The sequence below is a fragment of the Hyperolius riggenbachi genome, chromosome 12 (genome assembly GCF_040937935.1).
Source record: "Hyperolius riggenbachi isolate aHypRig1 chromosome 12, aHypRig1.pri, whole genome shotgun sequence".
In the NCBI taxonomy this organism is placed as follows: domain Eukaryota; kingdom Metazoa; phylum Chordata; class Amphibia; order Anura; family Hyperoliidae; genus Hyperolius; species Hyperolius riggenbachi.
The window spans coordinates 150,303,351-150,327,526 of NC_090657.1; the positions used below are offsets into that span (position 1 = coordinate 150,303,351).

The following is a 24,176-nucleotide window of genomic DNA, read 5'->3' on the forward strand; positions in this document are numbered from 1 at the left end:
TTATGAGGGAAACAAACAGCAAATGTGCTGTTATGCTGGGAATACACGTTAAGTTTTTTGCGAAGAATCGTTCCGATAGATGCCTTTAAAGAGACTCTGTAACATTAAAAAGATCCCCTGGGGGGTACTCACCTCGGGTGGGGGAAGCCTCCGGATCCTAATGAGGCTTCCCACGCCGTCCTCTGTCCCACAGGGGTCTCGCCGCAGCCCTCCGAACAGCCGGCGACTGTGCCGACTGTCAGTTCAATATTTACCTTTGCTGGCTCCAGCGGGGGCGCTGTGGCGACTTTCTGCACGGAAATAGACGGAAATACCCGATCTCCGTCGGGTCCGCTCTACTGCGCAGGCGCCGGAAACTTGCGCCTGCGCAGTAGAGCAGACCCGACGGTGATCGGGTATTTCCGCCTACTTCGGCGCCGAGAGGCATCAGAGCGCCTGCGCAGGAGCCAGGAAGGTAAATATTGCGTCACGGCTGTACGGAGGGCTACAGCGAGACCCCCGAGGGACGCAGAATGGCGTGGGAAGCCTCATTAGGATCCTGAGGCTTCCCCCACCCGAGGTGAGTACCCCCCAGGGGCCGTTTTGTCGTTACAGTTCCTCTTTAATGATAAAATTCCGACATGTCCGATTCTCTGCTCGATTCTGTTCTGCTCGATCTCTCATAGAAGTGAATGGAAAAAAAGAAAACGAAGATCAGAGAATCGAATGGCTAATAGATCGCGCTGAGAATTGAACGCGAACACGTAACAAGTATTCCCAGGACAAGTACACTTCTATATTTCAGCATAGAATAGTGTATGCATAGGCATGAATCCACTAGCTGTAAAACACTCCATTCTGTCAGCATACATGAGAGCAGCAGTAGGGCCTCAAATCTGAGAGACAAGTAAATGCTGCATATAGTATCTGGGAGACAATATGAAGGCAAAACACACATGCAAATACGGCCAGATGTCCACACCGCACATCTATATCTATAGTGCTTTCAAGGCCTTGAGAAACACTACAACCAATCACTTGAAAAATACATACTATAACTGTATACACTTTTTCAGGTCATAAAAACATGCATGTAAACACAGCCAAGCTGAGAGCAAAGAAAGGCAGCTTTTGTAACAAAACACACAGAGATAAGAAGATGAAAAAACACAAGCAGAGGAATGTCTGAAGATTACAGTTTGTTTAAAGTGAACCTGAACTCTTGCCAAGCACAGAGAGAAAGCATAGAGAAATGCACCCTGTATGTATTTAGAGAGTTTAGCCTGTCTAAGCCCCCTCATCAGTGACTAAGAACAAGTTGTAATTTGATCTCTCAACTGTGGCAGACTGCCACGGCAGAGAGCAAATAGGTAAACACAGGATGTTAACATGTCTGCTTCCATAAAAGCAGGAAGTAGACAAACTGCAGATTTATTGCAGGATTCGTATCAGCTGTAACAAAAGTTTTTCCTTAAAGGTTCTTATGCTGTTGCTTATCTTTTAGAGCAGAGAGGAAGTTCTGAGTTCAGGTCCTCTTTAAATGCTTTACCTATATAGAGCAGTTCTGATAAGAATGGATAATTATTTGGAAAAGCGAAGATGCGCTTTACAATACCATATTTTTTAGACAATAATGCGTCTTATAAGGCTAGAGAAAAAGAGTCCTCTATAAAGGAAGGTTAATGATATTGCCTGGGTGGGTGCAAGATACACCTCAAACCATCAGTGCATTTAATTTAATTTGGGTCTAAAACTTAGTTCATATAACTCTAACAATTGGATAGGAAGAAGGTAAAAAGACCTCAATTTCCAATAATGCTAAAACTTTATTAGCAGCCAAAAATGTGACAGATGGTCATCAAAAAGGATAAAACCGTTTAAAAACAAACTACACGGCTACATGAACTCTCATACCATACATCAGAACAGGTAAATCACACACAATCACAGGTAACCAGGAGACCACACAGCCAGGGAGTACATATAAGTAGCAGTTGCACTATATGCCAGGCTTGAATATACTTCTGCTAATAGCCACAGTAAACTAAGCTTGCAGCCCTTCAGCGGGCAAGTTCAAAAACCATGTGATATCACAGATCTTAGATGGTAACTGTATGATCCAGAGCATACAGTCTTATGCCTGGTACAAATATTGGGTGTAATCGATAATTTCCAAAAGCTCCTATCTAATTTTAGATCGATTTTCTGATCACTTCTGAAATCAGTTCGGACCTGTCGGAAATTATCGATTCCACTTGAAATCTAATGGGAAATTGTATGGTGTGTACCAGGCATAAGAAGTACCTAGATTTAGTGGACAAAAACAAGGGGAAAATATATAAAAAAAAACCTGGTGCTTCCATAGTTCAGGGGCGTCTTGTGGATCTTCGCTTCCCAATCCCTCCCAATTAATATGCCCCTCTGGTGTTCCTCTGTGCACCCCTTGGAGCAGTCCTTATTGTGTCCCCCACTTTCCTGTGCTCCCCCAGCTGAATGTAGTGTAATGTTCAGCAGAAGCTGCAGCTCACCTTCTCCAGGAGCCTCCATGCAATGAGAGACACTTTCTCTCCCTCATGGCTCACCTTAGTTCTCTCTCTCTCACAGCTTCCCCTAGTGCCTGTCGCATGTAATTAACCAATCAGGAGAAGGTGGAACTTGAGGAAGCTGTGAGGGAGAGAAGACGTTGCTCATTACATGGAGGCGCCCAGAGAAGATCCGCTGCGGCTTCTGCTGCAAATTACCCTGCATTGGGCTATTGGAGCATAGTACAGGGAATCTCCCACATGGCAACGGGTCGGTGGACGTTTGTATCAGTGGGTGTTCAGAAATTGGGGACTTCCCGTATTCGGTCTATAAGATGCGCTGACTTTCTCCACACTCGCCACTTTTCTTATGCTTTGAAAAATACAGTACACGCGTTTAGAGGTGGGGGCCTTCAACACTATTTATCATCAACATACAATGCTGTTTTATCATCTTTAACCAAATAAGTTTTTAAAAAATACACACCTTTAGCAGTGTTCTCCCCAGAATTTTTTTCCAGCGGGTGGCATGAAAAAGTAGCTGGGTGACACGAAAAGGTAGCCGGGTGGGGCGAGTTGAGAGAATGCAAGGCCAGTGCTTCTGTGCGCAACCTTGCCTACAACATAGGAGGAGGTGAGCTGATGACAGTCGGGTGCTCAGAAAAAGTAGCTGGGTGGCAACACATTAAAGCAAACCTGTACTATGAGATGACGGCAGCACAGGGAAAGGAGAGCTGGAGAAGTGAGTGTCAGCAGCATTAGGGGGGCACTTCACTCACTCTAGGCCCCCTGCATCGGTACTGACGCATCCCCTGCCCCTGACTGACCAACAAAAAACATCCCATTTCCTGATAAGTAAAGTTGGTTGATAATTATTTCTGATAGAAGTGAATCAAAATTACGATCGGGCAGCATGCTGGGGCAGCAATCTTTAGTGATGTAATCTGCTAGGAATGTCTCAGTTTATGGGCACCTTGAGTCCTTCATGCAGTGTCATAGTTATGGCTAAAGCTGCCATTATTATATTATTTGCAACTTGCAGTGAATACAGCTTTATAGAGCATCAAGCAGAACAAAGCTAGTGGCCGCAGCAGTGCTAACAATATTAGATTTAGGTTTCTGTTAAAATCTAGTCTAATGCTACGTACACACATGCGACAACGATCATTCGTTATGAACGACGAACGAACTTTTAATTGAAGAAAGAACGACCTAAGTAAAGTTAGTTGTAAATGTGTGTAACGATCAGATCGTTAGAACGAACGCTACAACAAATAAAGCAACGATTGCACTTGCGCATAAGAATGAAAAGTTCCATGGAGAAATAGTGAAATGCGCATGTCAAGCCTAGTACGAACAATCGTTTCCAACGATGTACTACTTTTGCAAACGATCGTCGTTGGGAAAAATCCGCCAAGCTTGATCATTCGTTTTGAATGATCTAGCTCGTCCATCAGACTTCATGGTCGTTGGCTGCTTTTTTTCAAACGATCGTCGTTTGAAATGATCGGGGAACAATCGTTTCAAACGACTATAGTTGCATGTGTGTACGCACCTTAATACTGAATGCTGCAAAGTGGTAAGCAGGTAATGATAAATGTCAGGTAGATATTGATCATAAACCTGACGTAAAGCAAACCTGAAGCAAAAAAAACTTATGAGAGAATAAATTGTATGTGTAGTAGAGCTAGGAAATAAAACATTGGTAGCAACGAAAAAAGAGCTACATACTGTTTTCCAGAACAGGACGAGTTAAAAAAAAGAAAAAAATGCTTCAGAAAGGTTCAGTTATCTATGCAAAGGAGCTTCTCTGAGCTATTTGGCGCCTGTTTTCTAATGTTCTGATAGATTTACCTGCTAGAACGATTATTTCCAACATGTCCAATCTGAATTTCGATCAATTTTCGTTTAGTTCTATGAAAATCAATTTAAAAAAAAAGATCGAAAAAATTATTAACAAAACTACGATCGGAAAATCGATTGAAATTCAGATCGGACATGTCGGAAATAATCTGGCAGGAAAATCTAAAGGCTCGTTCACATTGCGTTCCATTCGCGTGGCCGTCCATGTTAGGCGGGTTGTGTGCCCCCCCCCCCCAATTCCTGGCGATTAAAACGTCACACAAAGCTGCGCTGCCTGACCTTAACCCAAAAAGTTAGCAATCAATTCAATAACATGTCCAATGAAAGTTCTCTCCAGAGTAAGAGGTGGGAAATGTCAATAAAAGTTGAATTGCGCTCTCCACTGCATCAGATGATCCAGATGATGGCCACCTCAGAAATCAGGTAGATCTATCGCATAAATCAAACTCCCCACTGGCACTGTATATCTTCAACTTCCGTTTAATATTGCAGTAATAGGCTTCCGTTCATATAAAACATAAAATCACAACATAGCATAAAACCTTTTAAAATAAATAAGCTTCCTGCGCTACAAGTGCGCACTCACGTATAAACTCTTGGTAATCAGGCACATCACATGGACCAACAGCAGGGTCTGTTGCAGCATCAGGCCTAGACCCGTCTCGGTATGGAAACAGCGCCCCGATTCCTTCCCCGGACTCCCGTGTGGCCGCGCTATAGTCCTCCGCTCCGTGACCCGATTCAAACCGCCGCCTCTCTCCTATTGTGGTGATGTCAAACGCACTGGACCTAGCTCCTTCCTACGCGTTTCGTCCAATCGGACTAATAAGGGGACGACGATTCCTAGCGATTACCTGCGCGCTGCTTTTTGTTTTGTTTTTTTAAACGCGATTCTAAGCGGTTTTGCTGAACGATTGCGGTTTTTCACTTTCTGACGTCAGTCAGGAAGTGAACTCTTAACCGGAAAAGAATAAATACAATATATTAATTCTTAAATACGCAATCGCTGCACAAAGTGATTTTGTGCGTGTTTTGCGTTTCTCCTATACCTTCCATTGAGGCGGAATCGCCCCAAGAATGGTCCGCGCACCGCTTTGCAGTCCGCCCAGTGCACGACCCGTGCTGATATGAACCTTCTCATAGACATTCATTGCACAAGCGTTCGGGGAGTTTTTAAAAAGCACACGCTGGTGAAAAAAGGCTGAAACCACCTGCAGTGTGAACCAGCCCTAACAGAAAATTGTATGGCATAAAGCACTTAGACAAGAAACAGTGAGATACTGCAGGAAACCTCAAAGGGTTGATATTTCTACTTTGTTTTGTAGCTTAAAATACAGAGTGTGGTTTCTGAACTGCAAATATGACAGATTGATACAATGTTATAATAATAAAAAAAAAAAAAAACTATATAACTGAAAAAACAAATGAGACTTTACTTTGCTACCTATGTCCTATTCATTATCCATACTACATATAGAAAAACTTCCTGCTATATGCAGAGGAGCCGCTTGTCAAAAGTCATGCAGATGAGATGTAATATCGCAATGGATATCACGTGGCTTGATTTTTCTGTTTTATGTTTATCTCAGCTTTAAAACACAGCTGAACGTAGAAATAAACTGAGATAAAAGGAAGAGATGCGTAGATTTGTAATTCATACGAGCCACACCCACAGGGCACTGGTTATCTTATGTTATGCATGATAACCAAACAGCTTATCACAACTTAAAGTGTAACTGTCGGGCATAAAATCAAAAATCAATTCTTTATTTTAATCTGGTAAACAAGTAATACGGATGCTAATCAGTCAATCCAAAAGTTAAAATCCCTATTACTTTTCTTGTTGATAAATGATCATTCCCCAGTTTACCTGACTCTTATTTGGTATGTTGCCACAAAAATGAAGTTGCAGGGCATGCTGGGTTGTCCTTTTTTGCTTCTGTACATGAGTTAAGTCTGAGGGGAAATAAAGAAGCAAAAAGACAGCCCTGCAACTTCCTTTGTGCGGCAACGTACCAAATATGAGTCAGGTAAACTGGGGAATGATCATTTATAAACAAGAAAACTAATAGAGAATTTAACTTTTGGATTGCCTGGTTAGCATCCATATTACTTGTTTACCAGATAAAAATTAAGAATTGATTTTATGCCGGACAGTTACACTTTAACTAGTGTATCAGCACAGTAATAAAGCAGCAGCATTTTACTGACATCAGGGTCCCCTTCAACGCTATTCTGTTGGAGGTGCCCATTAACAATACAATTTTACCAAACAAGCAAGCTTCCAATCCGGTAATTGCAATCACAAGGAAAGGACGGGAAGGAATCGATTGGGCACATAACTAGAATGAAAAAAATATAACCAATCTGATCACTTTCAATGGATCGCTCCGTAAAACAGATTGATAAATCAATCGATACATATATATCGCTTGCCGTCAATTGGCATGATCAACAGTAACCAACTTGACCAATTGGAAGTTCAATTGTTCACTAAAATGGTATTGTTAATGGGCACTGTAAGTGAATTGTAGTACTGTATTCACAACAGAGTCCAAGAAGAAATGCTTTGTAATCATTGTAGCAAGAACTTTTTAAATACATTTTCCTACTAGTATCAGGTTTTGGTTTTTTTAATGCCCCCCATTTATTTGTTATATCCTAAAACCCTAATAAAACTACCCTGTATGTGCCTTTAATATCCAAAACAGCCCACACACAAGTAAAGACTAAACTGTTAGTAGTCCTAGGCACTATTCAGCAGTAAGCAAGGTAATGAACAGTTCTATGCACTACAGAATTAGGTGTGGCAGCACATAGGCTATGAACAGTCATTTGGGATTATAATATACCTTTAGGTGTGGATGAATTGAACTATAAAAACAGTGGACTGTTGACCTAACTGCAAGAATGCAAAATGTGTCATGTCTAAAAATCATAAGTTTCAGACTGGAGAGGTAGTTTTAATAACGTTAAAAAAAAAAAGTTTGCATATCAATGGAATATATATTTTTTCCCATTAAAGTGGAATTATACTTTAAAGCCCGATTTATCCCCCCCCCCCCCTTCTCCTCCTTTCCCACACTTTCCTAACAGCTTTCATCTCTACTCTGGACTCACTATAGGTTCATATGACACCCTCCCCAACTACCACCAGCCCCAAAAGGATTTTCTCTGTCCTCCCTGCAGCAGTGTAGTATTTATTATTACTATAATTTAGTATTTATATAGTGCCAACATCTTCCTTAGCACTTAATTGTCCCTCAGAGGGGCTCACAATCGAATCCCTACCATAGTCATACGGTTAATGTACGTATCATGTAGTGTATGCAGTGTTCTCCCCAGAAATTTTTCCCAGCCGGATGACAGGAAGTAGCCGGGTGGGGTGAGAGGAGAGAATGCAGGATCGACGCTTCTCTGCACAACTCTGCTTACAGCCGTGATGGAGGAGGGCCGATGACAGCCGGGTGCTCACCAAAACTAGCCGGGTGGACCACCCGGCTAAAAGAGCCTAGGGAGAACACTGGTATGTATCAGTCTTATACTGGGAATACACAGGTCGATTTTGCTGCTCGATTACGTGCCCGATCGTTTTCCGCACTCAATTCTGCAGGCGATTCTCTTATCATCCATTCATTTTTCTTATCTTTTCCCATTGTCCTCCATGCAGAATCGAGCACGGAAACGATCGGGCATATTTGAAATTATCGAAATGGCTCAGAATTGACCCGTGTATTCCCAACATAAGGCCAATTTAGGGGGAACTGTGATCAAATATATCAGCACACCGATTTTTCAATGATACACGCTCCTTTATTGAGCCACGTGTTCCCACAAGGGTATTAAGCCGACAATTGTTTCAGGGGCCGCACAGGGTCCCCCTTCAAGGCATGTGGGGGGAGGCACTTAACTTATCTGTATGTTTTTGGGATGTGGGAGGAAACCCATGAAGACACGGGGTGAACATACAAACTCAGTGCAGCTAGTGCCCTTGCAAGAATACAAACCGAGGACCCAGCGCTGTAAGGCAAAAGTGCTGACCACTACGCCACCGTGCTGCCCGATTGAATCAAAATAGCAAATTAGTAACAACCAAAATTGCACAGTTAATGGAACCTCCAGAATGTTACTATGGAGAGGTTACATTACAAAGAAGACATTAGACGTGGTTTGCTCTGGGACTTTGCCAGATGCTGGCTGGGCTGCTTCCTTCATATGCCATGATTAGCTCCACTTATAACAGGCAATACAAATAACTGCCATTGGGAGGCTGGTCCCAGGGACATTGCCTGGCAGTAGCAGCTGTCCTTGCTATTATCAGACACCTGCTATCATTACATGTATATTGCGTGTGCTGCACGAATAGTGTGGGAGGTGAGAGGCACATTGGGCCACCACCACTCTCTGCCTGACAACTGTCACCCACATTGCTGCTCCAGCGGCCTCACCCCTACGTCATCCCATCCTGTGCCTCCCACGCTCAGGCACTCACCTCTCCCGCTCCTCCGTGCTTTTCTCCGGCTCTACAGGCGCCATTATCACGTCACAGTCCGCGGCTGCCGCCATCTTACCGCCGGCTTAGAAGGGAAGGAGAAAGAGACGCGACTTCCGGGTCCTCCGAACCGAGGTAACGGACAGAACGACCCTCACGGCTACCATCGAGAGGGTCTGGACGGGACAGCAGACCACAGCCGGAAGCCATTGGTCGGCCATCTTAGAAAAGGGCATGCAGTAAATGTTTCCCTTATTAACAAGGAAACTTTACTATAATGTACAATACGTTGTATCACTGAAAATAGCTTGTAACCGAATGAATAGTAAATACAGTGACTGAATAAAAAAAAAAAAAATCACTATGGACTTTTCTGATTTTTTTGGACACCTGAAGTGAGAGGGATGTGGAGTCTGGCATATTTTTGATTTATTTCCTTTTAAAGCAACTGAAAGGGATATAGAGGCTGATATATTTATTTCCTTTGAAACAATGCATGGCTGTCCTGCTAATCCTCTGCCCCTAATACTTTTAACCATAGACCCTAAACAAGCATGCAGATCAGGTGTTTCTGACTAAAGCCTGACTGGATTAGCCACATGCTTGTAAAGCAAACCTGGGAGGTTTGCAATGCCTCCAAATGGATACTTACCCCACCAGTGGGAAACCTGATCCTCTATGTCTTTCTCCCTTCCACCTCCATCGGATCAATCCAGCACAGACCCAATCAAGCTTGGCTTTTTCCACCGGAGCAGGTCCATGCTCTAGCGCAGGCGCAGTGCAGACTGCACAGGAGCACGGACCTGCTCCGGTGGAAAAATCCAAGCCCGATTGGGTCTGTGCTACTGCGCAGGCGCAGATGGCTCGTGCCTGCACAGTAGCACAACAATCGGACTACATTTTTTCCACTGGTGTAGGCGAGTACCCCCTAGGTACCACATTTGGCAGCCTCCATACCACTCCCAGTTCAGGTGTTCTTTAAAGCAGAGTTCCCCAACCCTATCCTCAAAGCCCACCATCAGTACATGTTTTGCAGAAAAGCAGAAACATACACAGGTGGGGTAATTAGTGTCTCAGCAGAACTGATTAACCACCCTGGAGTTCTATTTCGTGCAGCCATGCGGCCGCGGGTGGCTCTTTTTTTTTTTTTTTGTTTTTTTTAAAGGCTATTTTTTAGTGTAGCTACCACTAGGCTAGCTACACTCTCCCCCCAAGTCCCCCGGCACTGTTCCCCCCCCCCCCCTCCGCTCACCGCTGGTGATATTTACCTGGCCGCGATCCCGCGATGGCCGAGACTTCCGCCATAGCTTCAGGCGTTGCTATGGCGACGATCGGACATGACGCCTGACGTCGTCGACGTCATGCACAGTTGCGATCGCCGCCATAGCGACCCCTGGTGGCTATGGAGAGGCTACGCCAGCACGGGCTCCCGGGGGGTAAGCAAAAAGTGCGGCGATCGGGGGGATCAAAGAGGGCCGGCGGCAATCGGAGGGGTGATGTAGCTAGCCAAGTGCTAGCTACACTCCCTCCAAAAATTTGGGCCAGAAAGACCCTCCAGGGGCTGAGAAATACACCGCGGCGGTAATGGAAGAGCTGAGCTCGTCATTACCGCCAAGGTTTCCACAAAACCTGCAGTGTGGGTGGGCTGTGAGGACAGGGTTGGGGAACACTGCTTTAAACGGTACTTGATACTTACAGGTCCCATTTAGTTCCCATATGTAGAGGTCTTATGAACAGATGAGGTTAGGGTTGCCACCTTGTACTGGGGCACTAGAAAACTATATTGAGGGGATCTAATAGCCAACAGCAGTAAGTGGTCCATTGTGTCTGACAAATTCAGGGGACAGTAGTTAAAAATAAAAAATGGCTTTGCTGGTTATTTGGGTATCACTGGTTGATTGCAGATTATTTTCTGGACAACATGGTGCAGATCTGTAAGCGGTTAGTAAGAAGGATCACAAATGTAACCTTTGCCTATAATTAACAAACCCTTCAGGAGGGTGGCAGTGGATACTGCTGGGCCACTAGCATATGCAGTAGGTCCAGCAAAAAAAAAATAGATTCTAATGGTAGTGGACTATGCCTCCCAGAATATGTGGCTCTTCTCTTCCTAAAGGCTCATACACACATCAGACTATAGTCTTTAGAAAATGAAAGATCACAGACCAATCTTACCAGCTTTCATGTAGTATGAGAGCAGTACCTTCACAGTCTTTTCTATGGAGCTGAACTCCCCATCAGAAAAAAATCTTTGCAAGATGCTGCACACACAGATGCTGTACAGACACAAAAGATCAGTATCTGCAAAAGATCTGTTCCTGCCAAAGATCCGTTCCTGCAAATTGCATTCATAGTCTATGAGATATGCAGATCATCATACACACCTTGTTTAACTGACATTCATCTGCAGATCAGACAATCATCTGCAGATCTGAAAATCCATCCTGGTGGATCTGATCTGCAGATGAATGTCTGTTAAACAAAGTGTGTATGATGATCTGCAGATATCATAGACTATGAATGCATTTTGCAGGAGCTGATCTTTTGCAGGAACAGATCTTTTTCAGATACTGATCTTTTGAATGTCTACAGCATCTTTGGGTGCAGCATCTTGCAAAGATTTCTGTCTGATGGGGAGTTCAGCTCCATAGAATAGACTGTGTAGGTATGGCTCTCCTACTACATGGAAGGGGTAGGGTTGCCAGGTCGGCTGATGGAGAAAACCGGACAGGGGGTGGAGTTAGGGGCGGAGTCAGAAGCGCACTTTTATGTAGAGTGGGGCTAAGCAATGGGCTTTTTAAAAAATGTTTTTTACAGTATTTATATCGCACTGACATCTTCTGCAGCACATTACAGAGTACATAGCCATGTCACTAACTGTCCTCACCAGTACATGCACATAAGAGACCACTTTTCACCAGTAAATGCACATAATAAGAGACCGCTTTTCACCAGTAAATGCACATAATAAGAGACAGCTTTTCACCAGTAAATGCACAAAAGAGACAGCTTTTCACCAGTAAATGCACAAAAGAGACAGCTTTTCACCACTAAATGCACATAATGACAAACAGCCAGTGTTCCCAGTATATGTAGCCAGGGATATATGTGCCCAGTATATGTGGCCAGGGGGTATATATGTCCCAGTATATGTAGGCAGGGGTGTAAATGTCCCAGTATACGTAGGCAGGGGTATAAAATGTCTCAGTATATGTAGCTAGGGGGTATATGTGCCCAGAATAGGTAGCCAGGGGGTATATGTGCCCAGAATAGGTAGCCAGGGACTATATGTGCCCAGAATAGGTAGCCAGGGGCTATATGTGCCCAGAATAGGTAGCCAGGGGCTATATGTGCCCGGAATAGGTAGCCAGGGGCTATATGTGCCCGGAATAGGTAGCCAGGGGGTATATGTGCCCGGAAAAGGTAGCCAGGGGGTATATGTGCCCGGAATAGGTAGCCAGGGGGTATATGTGCCCGGAATAGGTAGCCAGGGGCTATATGTGCCCAGAATAGGTAGCCAGGGGCTATATGTGCCCAGAATAGGTAGCCAGGGGCTATATGTGCCCAGAATAGGTAGCCAGGGGGTATATGTGCCCGGAATAGGTAGCCAGGGGCTATATGTGCCCAGAATAGGTAGCCAGGGGCGGGGGGAAGGGGGGCAATCTCCCCCCCCCCCTTCTTCCCTCACCTTAGGGTGCTGTCTCTCTCCCCCGCTGTCTCCTCCAATATTGATGTGCAGGCTGGCGGGTGGCTGCGGGCGGAACTTACCTCTGTGTCGCAGGCGCCGGAAGTTCGGGTCCCGCAGCCGCTGAGTTTCGACTCAAAAAAGATCCGTATCAAAGATCCGAATCATTCATGAGCCGGACAACACTATTCAGACTGATAGTGTTGTCCGGCTCATGAATGAGATTCTCAGCGGCTGCGGGACCCGAACTTCCGGCGCTGGAGCGACACAGAGGTAAGTTCCGCCTGCAGCCACTCGCCAGCCCTGCACATCATATTGGAGGAGACAGCGGGGGAGAGAGAGCACCCTAAGGTGAGGGAAGGGGGGGGAGATTGCCCCCCTTCTCCACCGCTGCTCCCAGCTCTCTCTCTGCTGCGCTGTTCTCCTCCTGCGCTGCGGGGGGGCCTCTAAAACCGGACAACTTAATTGTCCGGTTTAGCATGTTTTTTTACACTGGACACAGCGCACAAAAACCGGACTGTCCGGTGTAAAACCGGACACCTGGCAACCCTAGGAAGGGGTTAAAATTGGTCTGTGATCTTTCATTTTCCAAAGACTATAGTCTGATGTGTGTATGATCCTTAAGAACCGAGAAATGGTCAAAGCTATGAATACCCTGCTGGAAATATTCACATGACTGGAGGACCCAGCAGAGATGCTCAGACATCAGGGCCCACAGTACATAATGGAGGCAATGACATTTTCAACTTCAGTCTCGTGGCCCCAATCTCACCTAAAGAGACTCTCGCGAAATTGGCTGCAAATTCTCACCATAAAGCAAACATTAGGTGAGAACTGTAAAAAAAAGATGGTAAATAGAAGTAAAATTATCGTAAATAGAATTAAAAATGTTATTACAATCTCCTGATGGATTTTAGCTCTTGGTAGCAATCAAAATATTGATTTTTAAATGTGGTTAAATACAGATATTGTATCCTACCATCAGTATTACAGCTGTACATACCGTATATCCCTGGCAAAACTAGTGAATTTGCCACCTCGGTTTCCTGTTGGGTCAGTATACTGACAGTGTAATGACCAACAGGAAACCCAGAAGCAAATTTCAGTGCTTTTCCCGGGGATGGCTGTACAGCCTCAATTGTATAGGAATCCCTGGCAGATACTGTGTACTACTACAAGGATCTTCCATAAAACAATTGTAGAGTCTCTGTGTCACTCTTTTTTTTTAATGTTCCAGTACAATAATGGACTGCCATAATCTCAGAGAGCACCTGCTCATACTATCTACTGACTGTTTACGATCCTTTGCTTCACACTAGTGTTAGGACTTTAAAAAGTGATGCCATAGACTGAAGACCATGTGCCACCTTTCTGTTCTCCCATCTTTATAGGCCAAGCCTTTATACTGTATATCTTGAAAGTGACTTAAAGTACAACTGAAGCGAATACAACTGAATATTTATTCCCTTGTAAAGCAATGACAGTTGTCTGGCAGTCCTGTTGATCTTCTGGCATATGTAGTGTCGAAACCCTGGAACAAGTATATGGCTAATACAGTAAAACCTGAGTACCTGTTCTGCATATGCTTGTTCAGGGTCTATGGCTAAAAGTATTAAAGACACAGGATCAGGAGGACTGCCAGGCAACTGGTATTGTTAAAAAGGAAATAAATATGGTAGCCTCCATATCACTCTAACCTCGGGTTATTTTTAAAATATATTTTTGGAATGACCCCCACACCCAAACTGTATTTTTCTATTTAGGACGGTCCGTTTCTTCACTAGTGTGCAGAAACATTCCGTTTTCTCATTGCCCCAATGCAGGGCTTCTGCTTCCGTTTCCATTCTGCTGGGCTCATTGGTCCGGAAAATGTAGTGGTGCAAGAAACTAGAGGTTCGTTCAGCGGATCGTGCTAAACAAATCCGTTTCATGTGAATGTGAACTGGGCCAATAATAATTTCCAAGCCGGGCTCTGTATGTTCTTCTGTCCCACCTCATTCTGATTAGCTGCAGCGATGTGTCCATCCGCCCTGCACATGTCCCCTCCAGCCCCGTCCCGCTCTGATTAGCTGCAGCCATGTGTTTGTCCTCCCTGCACACCTCCCCTCCAGCCCCGTCCTGCTCTGATTAACTACAGCCCTGTGTCCGTCCCCCTGCACACATCCCGTCCTGCCCGGTCCTGGTCTGATTAGCTGCAGCCCTGTGTCCATTCCCCTGCACACGTCCCCTCCTGCACCGTCCCGCTCTGATTAGCTGCAGCCCTGTGTCTGTCCTCCCTGCACACATCCCGTCCTGCCCCGTCCTGGTCTGATTAGCTGCAGCCCTGTGTCCATTCCCCTGCACACGTCCCCTCCTGCACCGTCCCGCTCTGATTAGCTGCAGCCCTGTGTCTGTCCTCCCTGCACACATCCCGTCCTGCGCCATCCTGGTCTGATTAGCTGCAGCCCTGTGTCCGTCCCCCCTGCACACGTCCCCTCCAGCCCCATTCCGCTCTGATTAGCTGCAGCCCTGTGTCTGTCCTCCCTGCACACGTCCCCTCCAGCCCCATCCTGCTCTGATTAGCTGCAGCCCTGTGTCTGTCCTCCCTGCACACGTCCCCTCCAGCCCCATCCTGCTCTGATTAGCTGCAGCCCTGTGTCCATCCCCCTGCACATGTCCCCTCCTGCCCCGTCCCGCTCTGATTAGCTGCAGCCCTGTGTCCATCCCCCCTGCACACGTCCCCTCCTGCCCTGTTCCGCTCTGTTTAGCTGCAGCCCTGTGTCCATCCCCCCTGCACACGTCCCCTCCTGCCCTGTTCCGCTCTGATTAGCTGCAGCCCTGTGTCCATTCCCCTACACACGTCCCCTCCTGCCCCGTCCCGCTCTGATTAGCTGCAGCCCTGTGTCCATCCCCCTGCACATGTCCCCTCCTGCCCCGTCCCGTTCTGATTAGCTACAGCCCTGTGTCCATCCCCCCTGCACACGTCCCCTCCTGCCCTGTTCCGCTCTGATTAGCTGCAGCCCTCTGTCCATCCCCCTGCACACGTCCCCTCCTGCCCCGTCCCGCTCTGATTAGCTGCAGCCCTGTGTCCATCCCCCTGCACACGTCCCCTCCTGCCCCGTCCCGCTCTGATTAGCTGCAGCCCTGTGTCTGTCCCCCTGCACATGTCCCCTCCTGCCCCGTCCCGCTCTGATTAGCTGCAGCCCTGTGTCCATCCCCCTGCACACGTCCCCTCCTGCCCCGTCCCGCTCTGATTAGCTCCAGCCCTGTGTCCATCCCCCCTGCACACGTCCCCTCCTGCCCTGTTCCGCTCTGATTAGCTGCAGCCCTGTGTCCATTCCCCTGCACACGTCCCCTCCTGCCCCGTCCCGCTCTGATTAGCTGCAGCCCTGTGTCCATCCCCCTGCACATGTCCCCTCCTGCCCCGTCCCGCTCTGATTAGCTGCAGCCCTGTGTCCATCCCCCTGCACATGTCCCCTCCTGCCCCGTCCCGCTCTGATTAGCTGCAGCCCTGTGTCCATCCCCCCTGCACACGTCCCTTCCTGCCCTGTTCCGCTCTGATTAGCTGCAGCCCTGTGTCCATTCCCCTGCACACGTCCCCTCCTGCCCCGTCCCGCTCTGATTAGCTGCAGCCCTGTGTCCATCCCCCTGCACATGTCCCCTCCTGCCCCGTCCCGCTCTGATTAGCTGCAGCCCTGTGTCCATCCCCCCTGCACACGTCCCCTCCTGCCCCGTCCCGCTCTGATTAGCTGCAGCCCTGTGTCCATCCCCCTGCACACGTCCCCTCCTGCCCCATCAGTTCTGATTAGCTGCAGCCCTGTGTCCATCCCCCTGCACACGTCCCCTCCTGCCCCGTCCCGCTCTGATTAGCTGCAGCCCTGTGTCCATCCCCCCTGCACACGTCCCCTCCTGCCCCGTCCCGCTCTGATTAGCTGCAGCCCTGTGTCCATCCCCCCTGCACACGTCCCCTCCTGCCCCGTCCCGCTCTGATTAGCTGCAGCCCTGTGTCCATCCCCCTGCACACGTCCCCTCCTGCCCCATCTGTTCTGATTAGCTGCAGCCCTGTGTCCATCCCTCTGCACACGTCCCCTCCTGCCCCGTCCCGCTCTGATTAGCTGCAGCCCTGTGTCCATCCCCCCTGCACACGTCCCCTCCTGCCAGGGCCGGGCCGAGGCATAGGCTGGAGAGGCTCCAGCCTCAGGGCGCAGTGTAGGAGGGGGCGCACAATTCATTCAGCTGTCATTCCTAATTGTGTATGAAGCAGAAAGAAATAAGAAAAAGGGATACATAGCAGTGACTGCAAGCCAGATAACTAGAGATTAAAGTGTTGGGGAGGTTGTGGGCCCTGTGGCCCTCTTAGTCTAATAGCAATCAGTGTGTGACAGCTGGGGTGGGAGGGATGGAGGGGCACATTTTGGTGTCTCAACCTTGGGTGCTGGAGGACCTTGTCCCTGCTCTGCCTCCTGCCCTGTTCCGCTTTGATAAGCTGAGGGCGGCGCTGTGTCCGTCCGCCCTGCACACGTCCCCTCCTGCCCCGTCCTACTCTGATTATCTGCGGCGTGGTGTCCATCCACCCTGCACACGTCCCCTCCTGCCCCATCTGCTCTGATTATCTGCGGCGTGGTGTCCATCCCCCCTGCACACGTCCCCTCCTGCCCTGTTCCGCTCTGCTTAGCTGCAGCCTTGTGTCTGTCCCCCTGCACACGTCCCCTACTGCCCTGTCTGCTCTGATTAGCTGCAGCCCTGTGTCTGTCCCCCTGCACATGTCCCCTTCTGCACCGTCCCGCTCTGATTAGCTGCAGCCCTGTATCCGTCCTCCCTGCACACGTCCCCTCCTGCCCGTCCCGCTCTGATTAGCTGCAGCCCTGTGTCCATCCCCCTGCACAGAGATGCAGGAAATCCAGCACTGGCTCCCCCGAAGCGACCCGCAATCCTGGCTCGACAAACTTGGCAAGGCTTAATATATTTACCTTCTCTGGCTCCAGCAGGTGGCACTATTGTGGCTCTCAGCACGGAGAGAGGCGGAAATTGTCAATCTCTGTCGGGTCCCCTCTACTACGCAGGCGCAGGACACTTGCGCCTGTGCAGTAGAGCGTACTGACAACGATCGGCTATTTCCTAATAAACAAGACCTGTTTGTGCGCTCCTCACAGTTACTGTAACAATACCAGATTAAAAACGTTTTAAACAATTCCTGGATCGCACCTGAAAAAGTGTGTGTACCACTCTGCAAGTAATATAAAGTTAAACCAGGGCGCTCTACAGTAGACAATTACACTACTCCTCAACCATAAAAATGGACCTAATTAGACCTAATTAAAATAAAATACAGCATAAAATGGACATAGAGAGACCATATCCACATAACCATATAATAAGTCCCTGATGTTGAAGTCAAATAACAGTCCACAGGTTTCTTCCTCCAGACCTGTTTAGTGCATAGGTAATTTCCAACAGTTCCTGAATATTATAGTAACAGTATACGCTCACCAGATTCCACAGCTGCCCTTCTCAGGATCAGCCAAACACGCTTCTGGACAAGCCAGTATTCTCTCGATGTTCCAGCCTTTTCCTCCTCAGTAAGCCATGCAAACATAAGAGATAAAAAGCTCCAATAGTGAAATACTGTATGCCTTAGATCTGCTCCAATGCACCAGTGCTCCAACAAAAATAGTGTCAGCGCCTTGTGTTTCAGTGTGCTCCACCACCAAATGATCAATAAAGCCTCTCACCACATGAACTGGCTGACCCAGTACAGACCAGCATCAATCACTTTTGCCGCTTGCATCAAGCTCATGTTTTCATTGACAGCCTTCCTGGAACTCAAACAGGGCCATACATAGTGTAAAACCTTCTTTTATTAAAAAGATTAAAACGTAGTGCACTTACAATGTAGTAGAATCAAATGCGCATATAAAAAATCCTTGTGAGCTCTTTCCAGCGTCCCTCGCTCCTCAGGCCACGCCCTACTAGTTTCGTCCTATGACTCATCAGGGGCTAGGGCCAATAGGAGCGAGAGGACGCTAAATACTTTTCTCCCAAATCACATGGTCAATGGAGGTCAGCATGGATCACTCATCTACGCCTCAGCCTCCGCAATAGGCTAAGAATACTTGCGCTCCGCCCTCCCCACCGAAAGCGGGCTCATCATAGGTTACTCTCCGACTAAACTACATCTCCCATGATGCTGCTCACCTTCCCTGCCTTGAACGCGATAGGGTAATCGTTCTACATGTGATCTTCCGTGTTGACACGGAAAGCAATACCCATACAGCAGTTTCCGCCCATCTAGGACTACATTACCCATCTTTCCTCAGAATTACGGTGGCCCAAAGTTCTGACCTTTTAGAATTGAATTGCGCTTTATATAAACTAAATAACTGAACTGACAAAACATCAGGTAGAACGCCCACAGCTCCAGTTTTAAGACGGTGGCATCGCCACCCACAGCTGCATGATTCATAAACCCTGCTGAACCCCATTTTACAACAGTTTGAATAACTCTTCACATATGTACAATATCAGCAGTGTTTCCCCTTCTCCACATATTTAGGGCATATTCACCACACATGCGCAGATGTCTCCCATAGTTTTTACCACATCCTCATATATTAACAGATCCTTATATACTTTATTGGCAGGTCCTCAAGTCTTAGCAGAACCATCTTACATTCCTTTCCCATAGCACCCCAAAGAGAACACCTCCTCACTCCATGGTGGCTAATGGTGATTTGTAGTAGCCGGCCTGCAGGCCAAAAAATTTCCTCGGATACATCAGTATCCTGTGTAGTTTTTCATTTCATTTGCATACAGACATCTACAGCATGTGTGGTTTCTCCACACCTGTACTCCAGAGTACCGCCACCCCAACACACATTGCAGATGGCATCTGGGTACAGTGGTGGATAATACATCACCGCAGTTTCTAGTCGTCAGCAATGAAGCAATTTATGTCTAGCTCGACATTTAATCCCCCCGGCACCATTGTTTGTAACTCATAGATCCATCTCGTTTCCATTCGTGAGATTTCTCTAATCTTGTGGCAACCTCGCCACTTTGTTGTCAACTTTTGTATCCCACAGAATTTCAATAGAGAAGGGTCACGTTCATGTTTTTCTCGAAAATGTTTTGATACACTATGTGCCTCGAAACCTCTTTTTATATTAGCGATATGTTCACCTATGCGCTTTTTTAGGGCTCTTTTTGTCCTCCCCACGTACTGCAGCCCACATGGGCACCATAATAGGTAAACCACATGTGTGCTGCAGCAGTGAATAAATTCATCTATTTTATAGTTTCTCCCTGTCTGGTTTGAGACTATTTCTTTCACTTTTACTCCCTGTGCTATCTCACATGTGGTGCATTGTCGGCAGGGGTAAAACCCCACATTCCCCCATGCATCTGTTTTGTTGTTTATCTTGGGACCCTCCACAAATGTTTTAACCAATCTTTGCTGCAGATTCTGCGCCCGCCGATAAATGAATTTTGGTCGTTCTGGGAGTACTTTCCCCAAAACGGGGTCATTCCTTAATAGACCCCAATGTTTTTTGTATATTCTTTCAACCTGTTTATATTGAGAATTGAATTGTAAAAACACCGCATGTTCAAAGGCACTGGACTTGTTACTGTTATAACTATTAGCATTCCTGGAGTTCTGTAGAAACTTCTGCCTACCCTCCTGCATCACATCCTCTGATATGGACTCCAGCCATTGTCTATTATATCCTTTTTCAACAAACCTCTCTATTAGCATTTCTGCCTGCATAATATAATCACTGGTGTTGGAGCAATTCCTACGTATCCTACTTAGCTGACCCTTAGGAATATTAGTCATCCAGTTGGGGTGGTGGCAACTCTGCAAAGGTATATATGAGTTCCTGTCAGTTTTCTTCAAGTGAGTTTTACTCCCCAAAAACCCGTTTCTCTTCATCACTACAATATCTAAAAAATCAATCTCCTCAATACTATATTTCATAGTGAGTTCAATACCCAGCTGATTGGAATTCAGCCATTTGACATACTGATCTAATTGTTCCACACTTCCCTCCCATATCCAAAATAAATCATCTATAAAACGCTGCCAGTTCCTCACCTTACTACTTTAAAGGCATACTGAATGATGCTGAGTTTAAATACTTGGTGATTGTTGCGCCTCGGATACCCGTAATGTACATCAACCCCAAAATACATAAGAGTCAAACCCAACCCCCTGGTAGGCCAATTATCAGTGGCATTGGAGGACTGAATCAAAGATTAGGAGAATATGTGGACCGGTTTTTGCAACCGGTTGTAGGTACCCTACCACACTTGTTGAAAGATACCAAACATTTTCTGCAGACGATTGATGGCATACGAGTGAATGATGAAAATATACTGGTTACCGCAGACGTAACGGCACTGTATACAATAATACCGCATGAAAAGGCGCTGGAAGCAGTTGGAAGGGCACTGGAGGAACAGAAACTTCTTAAGAGGGAGCAAATTGAATTTATTCTGGAGATATTACAGTTTTCGCTGTCACACAATTATTTTTGGTTTGATGGGAAATTTTATTTACAATTGGTGGGCTGCGCTATGGGGGCAAAATATGCCCCCAGCGTAGCGAATATTTTTATGGATCAATGGGAAAGAGAAGTATTGGGGAAGTCACAAAGTAGTAAGGTGAGGAACTGGCAGCGTTTTATAGATGATTTATTTTGGATATGGGAGGGAAGTGTGGAACAATTAGATCAGTATGTCAAATGGCTGAATTCCAATCAGCTGGGTATTGAACTCACTATGAAATATAGTATTGAGGAGATTGATTTTTTAGATATTGTAGTGATGAAGAGAAACGGGTTTTTGGGGAGTAAAACTCACTTGAAGAAAACTGACAGGAACTCATATATACCTTTGCAGAGTTGCCACCACCCCAACTGGATGACTAATATTCCTAAGGGTCAGCTAAGTAGGATACGTAGGAATTGCTCCAACACCAGTGATTATATTATGCAGGCAGAAATGCTAATAGAGAGGTTTGTTGAAAAAGGATATAATAGACAATGGCTGGAGTCCATATCAGAGGATGTGATGCAGGAGGGGAGGCAGAAGTTTCTACAGAACTCCAGGAATGCTAATAGTTATAACAGTAACAAGTCCAGTGCCTTTGAACATGCGGTGTTTTTACAATTCAATTCTCAATATAAACAGGTTGAAAGAATATACAAAAAACATTGGGGTCTATTAAGGAATGACCCCGTTTTGGGGAAAGTACTCCCAGAACGACCAAAATTCATTTATCGGCGGGCGCAGAATCTGCAGCAAAGATTGGTTAAAACATTTGTGGAGGGTCCCAAGATAAACAACAAAACAGATGCATCAGGGAATGTGGGGTTTTACCCCTGCCGACAATGCACCACATGTGAGATAGCACAGGGAGTAAAAGTGAAAGAAATAGTCTCAAACCAGACAGGGAGAAACTATAAAATAGATGAATTTATTCACTGCTGCAGCACACATGTGGTTTACCTATTATGGTGCCCATGTGGGCTGCAGTACGTGGGGAGGACAAAAAGAGCCCTAAAAAAGCGCATAGGTGAACATATCGCTAATATAAAAAGAGGTTTCGAGGCACATAGTGTATCAAAACATTTTCGAGAAAAACATGAACGTGACCCTTCTCTATTGAAATTCTGTGGGATACAAAAGTTGACAACAAAGTGGCGAGGTTGCCACAAGATTAAAGAAATCTCACGAATGGAAACGAGATGGATCTATGAGTTACAAACAATGGTGCCGGGGGGATTAAATGTCGAGCTAGACATAAATTGCTTCATTGCTGACGACTAGAAACTGCGGTGATGTATTATCCACCACTGTACCCAGATGCCATCTGCAATGTGTGTTGGGGTGGGGGTACTCTGGAGTACAGGTGTGGAGAAACCACACATGCTGTAGATGTCTGTATGCAAATGAAATGAAAAACTACACAGGATACTGATGTATCCGAGGAAATTTTTTGGCCTGCAGGCCGGCTACTACAAATCACCATTAGCCACCATGGAGTGAGGAGGTGTTCTCTTTGGGGTGCTATGGGAAAGGAATGTAAGATGGTTCTGCTAAGACTTGAGGACCTGCCAATAAAGTATATAAGGATCTGTTAATATATGAGGATGTGGTAAAAACTATGGGAGACATCTGCGCATGTGTGGTGAATATGCCCTAAATATGTGGAGAAGGGGAAACACTGCTGATATTGTACATATGTGAAGAGTTATTCAAACTGTTGTAAAATGGGGTTCAGCAGGGTTTATGAATCATGCAGCTGTGGGTGGCGATGCCACCGTCTTAAAACTGGAGCTGTGGGCGTTCTACCTGATGTTTTGTCAGTTCAGTTATTTAGTTTATATAAAGCGCAATTCAATTCTAAAAGGTCAGAACTTTGGGCCACCGTAATTCTGAGGAAAGATGGGTAATGTAGTCCTAGATGGACGGAAACTGCTGTATGGGTATTGCTTTCCGTGTCAACACGGAAGATCACATGTAGAACGATTACCCTATCGCGTTCAAGGCAGGGAAGGTGAGCAGCATCATGGGAGATGTAGTTTAGTCGGAGAGTAACCTATGATGAGCCCGCTTTCGGTGGGGAGGGCGGAGCGCAAGTATTCTTAGCCTATTGCGGAGGCTGAGGCGTAGATGAGTGAACCATGCTGACCTCCATTGACCATGTGATTTGGGAGAAAAGTATTTAGCGTCCTCTCGCTCCTATTGGCCCTAGCCCCTGATGAGTCATAGGACGAAACTAGTAGGGCGTGGCCTGAGGAGCGAGGGACGCTGGAAAGAGCTCACAAGGATTTTTTATATGCGCATTTGATTCTACTACATTGTAAGTGCACTACGTTTTAATCTTTTTAATAAAAGAAGGTTTTACACTATGTATGGCCCTGTTTGAGTTCCAGGAAGGCTGTCAATGAAAACATGAGCTTGATGCAAGCGGCAAAAGTGATTGATGCTGGTCTGTACTGGGTCAGCCAGTTCATGTGGTGAGAGGCTTTATTGATCATTTGGTGGTGGAGCACACTGAAACACAAGGCGCTGACACTATTTTTGTTGGAGCACTGGTGCATTGGAGCAGATCTAAGGCATACAGTATTTCACTATTGGAGCTTTTTATCTCTTATGTTTGCATGGCTTACTGAGGAGGAAAAGGCTGGAACATCGAGAGAATACTGGCTTGTCCAGAAGCGTGTTTGGCTGATCCTGAGAAGGGCAGCTGTGGAATCTGGTGAGCGTATACTGTTACTATAATATTCAGGAACTGTTGGAAATTACCTATGCACTAAACAGGTCTGGAGGAAGAAACCTGTGGACTGTTATTTGACTTCAACATCAGGGACTTATTATATGGTTATGTGGATATGGTCTCTCTATGTCCATTTTATGCTGTATTTTATTTTAATTAGGTCTAATTAGGTCCATTTTTATGGTTGAGGAGTAGTGTAATTGTCTACTGTAGAGCGCCCTGGTTTAACTTTATATGATCGGCTATTTCCGCCTATCTCCAAGCGGAAAGCCAAGACTGCCCCTGTGCTGGAGGCGGGAAGGCAAATATTTACATCCCCACTGTTCGGAGGGGCACAGCGAGACCACCGTGGAACACAGGAGGACGGGGAAGCCT

The 24,176-nt window shown here is 46.3% G+C and overlaps 1 protein-coding gene across 2 annotated transcripts in view; it reads right to left on the reverse strand.

Moving 5' to 3' along the window:
• Positions 1-9,008, reverse strand: part of DNAJC7 (DnaJ heat shock protein family (Hsp40) member C7) — a 67,259-nt gene extending 58,251 nt beyond the window's left edge. For both annotated transcript variants that reach the window (XM_068264307.1, XM_068264306.1), the window contains exon 1: positions 8,857-9,008. In XM_068264307.1, coding sequence (XP_068120408.1) covers positions 8,857-8,930 — 74 coding nt within the window. In that variant the 5' untranslated portion in view covers positions 8,931-9,008. The remainder of the gene's footprint in view (positions 1-8,856) is intronic.
• Between the last annotated feature and the right edge of the window lie 15,168 nt (positions 9,009-24,176).